General features: G+C 43.6%; 4 protein-coding genes across 4 annotated transcripts, besides 2 other annotated features; 3 read left to right on the top strand and 1 right to left on the bottom strand.

Annotated features, from left to right (window-relative positions):
* On the bottom strand, positions 1-593 carry Tco025E_07937 (Tcoingi protein; the record flags this gene model as incomplete). The annotated part of the gene is made up of 1 exon (XM_029374795.1): positions 1-593. A coding segment is annotated over one exon (593 nt), but the record flags the coding sequence as incomplete, so codon positions are not given.
* Positions 594-928: 335 nt separating this feature from the next.
* Positions 929-1534, top strand: Tco025E_07936 (ras-related rab-4; the record flags this gene model as incomplete). Its single annotated transcript, XM_029374794.1, has 1 exon — positions 929-1534. The coding sequence occupies one exon, from the start codon at positions 929-931 to the stop codon at positions 1532-1534; it is 606 nt and encodes a 201-aa protein (XP_029225093.1).
* Positions 1535-1733: 199 nt separating this feature from the next.
* Positions 1734-1771: a sequence feature (GA-rich).
* Positions 1772-1826: 55 nt separating this feature from the next.
* Positions 1827-2597, top strand: Tco025E_07935 (uncharacterized protein; the record flags this gene model as incomplete). Its single annotated transcript, XM_029374793.1, has 1 exon — positions 1827-2597. One exon carries the CDS (start codon positions 1827-1829, stop codon positions 2595-2597), a length of 771 nt encoding a protein of 256 aa, XP_029225092.1.
* A 154-nt stretch (positions 2598-2751) lies between these two features.
* Positions 2752-2804: a sequence feature (A-rich).
* Positions 2805-2870: 66 nt separating this feature from the next.
* Positions 2871-3797, top strand: Tco025E_07934 (miltefosine transporter beta subunit; the record flags this gene model as incomplete). The annotated part of the gene is made up of 1 exon (XM_029374792.1): positions 2871-3797. The coding sequence occupies one exon, from the start codon at positions 2871-2873 to the stop codon at positions 3795-3797; it is 927 nt and encodes a 308-aa protein (XP_029225091.1).
* Between the last annotated feature and the right edge of the window lie 757 nt (positions 3798-4554).

Genomic DNA, 4554 nt, shown 5'->3' with positions numbered 1-4554 from the left:
AATGCGAGACGCTTCGGCGGAGTTAATCCGCCTGCGTTCCATTGGGCTCCGCGAAGTAACGGGCCAGGGTTCTGCTCGACATCCCCGTTAATGAGCAAGAGGAGCCGGCAAATACTACGAAGAGCACGTTTGCACGTGCAGGAGAGCGTTCTTCCTCTTTCCTTCACCCCAGAGCGCCGGTGATGCTGCTTGCTCTCTCTCTGGTTGCCGATAGCCTGCCGCCCGCCCCCGTCGACAGCGACTGAGTGTAATGCGGGCTCTTGGCTTCCCCCTGGACGGGGCACTGGACCCTGGCACCACGGTGAGGTGGCCGGCATCGCCAGGTGTACGCGTTGCATGTCCGTCGGCCAAAGATGCAGGCGAACATTTCTTCCTTTGTCGCCTTCGTCCTCAGAATACGGCGACGTCGTGAGGGGGATTAATGTTTTCCACAAATTGGTGACAATGGCGATCTTGTCTCGAACGACTCCCCCCTTCCGGTCCCGCGAGGCTCCCCGCACGCGGGCGATCTGCTCACCCCATGCAAACCAAGTCATTCCAGGCGAAGCGGAGGTTTCTTCTTGGTAGTGACCGCCGGCGCGAGGAGCGAGCATGGTGCGCCAGTTCTTGTTCCGTGCCGCCGAGGGCGAGCAAGTAAATAAACTTGATGATAACGGTAATGAATGGTGTTATCGCGGGTCGCGGGGCGGGCCCGGCAGGCGAAGGCCCGCACAGGGGAAGTGACGGGCTCGGAGGGGGCCTTCGTTCAGGGGTGATTTTTTTTTATTTTTGCCGTGGCGGTCCTGTTTTTTTTTTTTCTTCTGGTTCAGATTTGTAAATTGTTTATGGGATGTGCGATTCTCTTCTTGTATTGATCGGTTTTTCTTTTTCCTCTTCATATTATCCTTTTGGCTTATTTTCAATTTTCGTTACCTTGATGTGAAGAGAAATGGCCGAGAAATACCAGCAGTTGATCAAGCTCATTCTTGTGGGGGATAGCGGTACTGGAAAGTCTTCACTACTTCACAGGTTTGTAGAGGATGATTTCTCAGAACATCAAGCCCAAACAATTGGTGTTGAATTTGGCTCTAAAATTGTCCAGCTTGCAGGCCGCAAAGTGAAATTACAAATATGGGACACTGCAGGGCAGGAAAGATACAAGTCTGTCACAAGAAGCTACTATAGGGGTGCAGTAGGATGCCTAATTGTTTATGATATTACTCAACGTTCAACATACGAGAGCGTGCCTCAATGGCTAAATGATGTTCGACAACTTGCAGGAAAGGATGTTGTTGTCATGCTTATAGGCAACAAAAGCGATCTCTCTGATGGTCGCACCGTACAGCATAACGAGGCCTCATTGTATGCCCTCGAAAACGGACTTTTTCACTTTGAAACCTCTGCTGCTTCTGGGGAGCTTGTAACTGAGGCTTTTTTGAAGGTTGCCAAGACGGGATTGAGCATGACTGCAGAGGATGTTAATACAGGAGAGGATAGGTTGCTGGAGTTGCCAACAGAGCGAAACCCGGGGGGCGTTTATTCGTGTTTTTGCTAATTGAAAAAAACAACAAAAGGATAAAAAACTTTTCTTAGTGTTTCATTTTTATTTACTTTGTAAGGAATTAGACGTCCTCATGTGTTTGCATCAGTTATTAGTATTATTAATATTTTGTTTTAGTGCGACATTTCCGTTTTTTCCCCCTTTTTGTTTTGTTTTTGTTTCGTTTCGGAGCGGTGATACGTAAACGGTGTGGCTTTGCCCTTCTTTTCACTTCCTTTTCTTTTTTTTCTTCATGTTGGTTTTTAAATGTTCTTGTTGGTGTTTTAATAAATAAAGGGCAGGGTCGATGAAGTCAGCTTATAGTCGTCCCAAAGGTAAGGCTCAATGGACTGTTGAAAATTTTGCCGAAAGGGTCTTTATTTCGAATCCTCGGTTGTTTAGCTTCTCTCATCGCGGGCTTGTGAGCCTGCGGCATCCGTACACTGCTGTGGTTGTCGATATGGTGGACTCGGATCCCTCACGGAAAGTAAACCGACTTGAGGAGCTTCTAGGTGCCTTATTGCAGTCGCGTGACGAGGAACGGAAGTGGACGCGTGTTGCAACGATGTTTGATACCAAGTTAACAGGAGAAGAGATTGATGCGTTTCGCCGAAAGATTTCTTTGAATCCACAGATAAGATTATGTATAGAGGCTTTGTGGGTATATTTGGGAGGTTTATTTAATGGTGTTGTTCTGGAAGATGAGTATAAGGCTTTTCACTTTAAGCTTTATTCTTACCTTTTAAGAATTGACAGTGTGAGCGTTGTAACCTCTACTTCTGCAGCTATCTTGGAGGATTTTGCTTATGATAAAAGAGGCGCTGTTGGGGTAGAGTTTGGTTCCTTTGCTATTTCCATGCTTGAACTGGCGGATAATTGGACTAGGACTAGAGAACTTGAAGAGTATATTCATTTTTTGAGAGATATTCGAGATACATGCCTAGAGAAAAAACAGCACCATTCCGTAAAAGAGGTTTTTGTTCCCAACTACAAGGCCCCTGTCTATTTTTCTGGTGGTCTTGTCTGTCGAGTTCAAGAAGGTGATAAAGTGGTGTATTCAAGAAAGAGATTGATGTAATAGTCAAGACAAACAAGCCCGGCAAAAACACAGTAACTTAATGTAAATATTATAAAACATACTCTGTACTGGTGTTTTGTTTGGTGGTTTGTTTCTTGAAATATACGGTACCTTTATTGTTTTCAGCCTTTCTGTATGGCACGTGTGTTGTGCACTTTTTTTTCTCTTTTCGTTTTCCTTTGCTTCCATGTCTCTTTTACTTTATTTCCCAAATTTTTCTTTGAAACCAACCTTTTTTTAAAATATTAGTTGAAGCTGAGTTGACATTCCCAGATGTCAAATTCAACAGAGCAGTCAGTAAAGAAACCAGAAACGAACAATCGATTCGAGCGCTTTTATTTGGGGCAATATCCTCGGCATTCGATAGGCCCTGTTTTTGTTACGCTGCTCGTGTTGGCCGTAGTATTTATACCCATTGGTGTCGCTGTTATTAAGGCAAGTGATTCGGTATTTGAGCTACGCATCCGATATGACGAAACCAATAAGTATCAATACCAAGTTGGCCCTGCTGATCGGTATCCGCACAAATTTACGTTCAATAATTCCAACTTTTCTACGGGAGCCTATGTTAATAGAACTTTCTCTCTTTCGAAGAGTCTGGCTTCTCCTATTTACCTGCAATATGAGCTTGTCGGATTTTATCAGAATTATCGGCGTTATGCATTTTCCCAAGATCTGGCACAACGAGCAGGGGACACACATTCTGTTTCCCAGGCATGCAGGCCCTTTCGGCACCCTGGAGAGTATCAGAAGCGGGAGGTTGTGGGCATCTACTTTCCATGTGGTGCAGTTGCTTGGAGTATGTTTAATGACTCACTAAACTTATATCAGTTACCCGATGCATCTAAAAGTAATACTGCTTCTAAAGTTATCGACGGATCCAAACTGATTTGTGCTGGAGGGGCATTTGATGCGAAGGGAAACAGTTTGAATAAAAACAATCTTTGCATAAAAAAGGAATTGCATTACCTAGTGATGTGCGGTTGTATCACACCCCAAAGTTTAGTGAAGCCGATGGCGCGGTTTGGAGGTTTGGTGGAGATCCTACTGCACATGATCCATACCAAAAAGATGGATATTACTATGAAGAACCCGGACATCCGATACCTTCAATTGTTGATGAGGATTATATTGTGTGGTCCTCTTTATCATTTGTGGAGGATTTCACCAAAAAATACCGCATTATTACGACTGACTTAGTGCCTGGTGATTACTTGGTTGATATTCTGGAGAACTTTGATGTGTTTTCCTTTTCTGGTAGGAAATATGTGAGTCTCGTGACACATTCGTGGATTGGGGGAAAAAACTATGTACTAGGTATATTGTTCTTAGTTATGGGCGGCATTTCTTTTGTTTTGTCCCTGAGCTCTATCATTGTGCAATACTTGCAATCTGGGCAATTTTAGCGTTTGCTGTCCGTAACATAAAAACAGGCGTCATTTTACTCTGTTATTTTTAATTTGTTCTTTTTTATTATCCATTCTCTCCCGTTTTTTCTCCCCTCGTAATTTACGCCTGCAAACTGTGCATGTACCTATGTTTAGAAATAAAGCTTCGGACGTCTGGGAAACAAAAAGTATTTCTAGAAGAAGTGTTTTCAAGCTCTGCATGTGTGTGCTTATAATTATTTACTGTCCGCGCACACAAGGGCACTCGTTAAGAAGAGAAACTCACCGTCAGCAAAAATTCGTTATCAAGAGCTTATTTAAAAAAAAGAATGCAACCGAGCAAGTATATATATATGCCTCTGTTCTTCTACAGAGCCATATGATATTTGTAACACATATTGACCTGCATTTGTCCGGCACGGTCGGGGTCAATTTTTTTTTTTTTTCTAATTGCTTGCCTATTGCAACCAATGTCACTTTCAAGGTGGAACATTCAAGAAAAGAGAGTAATTTTCAAATGTCTTGGCAGGCTTATATCGATGACAGTCTTATCGGCAGTGGGTACATGC

Source organism: Trypanosoma conorhini, assembly GCF_003719485.1.
Source record: "Trypanosoma conorhini strain 025E chromosome Unknown Tco_14.4_contig_00666, whole genome shotgun sequence".
In the NCBI taxonomy this organism is placed as follows: Eukaryota; Euglenozoa; class Kinetoplastea; order Trypanosomatida; family Trypanosomatidae; genus Trypanosoma; species Trypanosoma conorhini.
The sequence above is the reverse complement of the archived record's forward strand: the minus strand, read 5'-3'. Positions and strand labels throughout refer to the sequence as shown.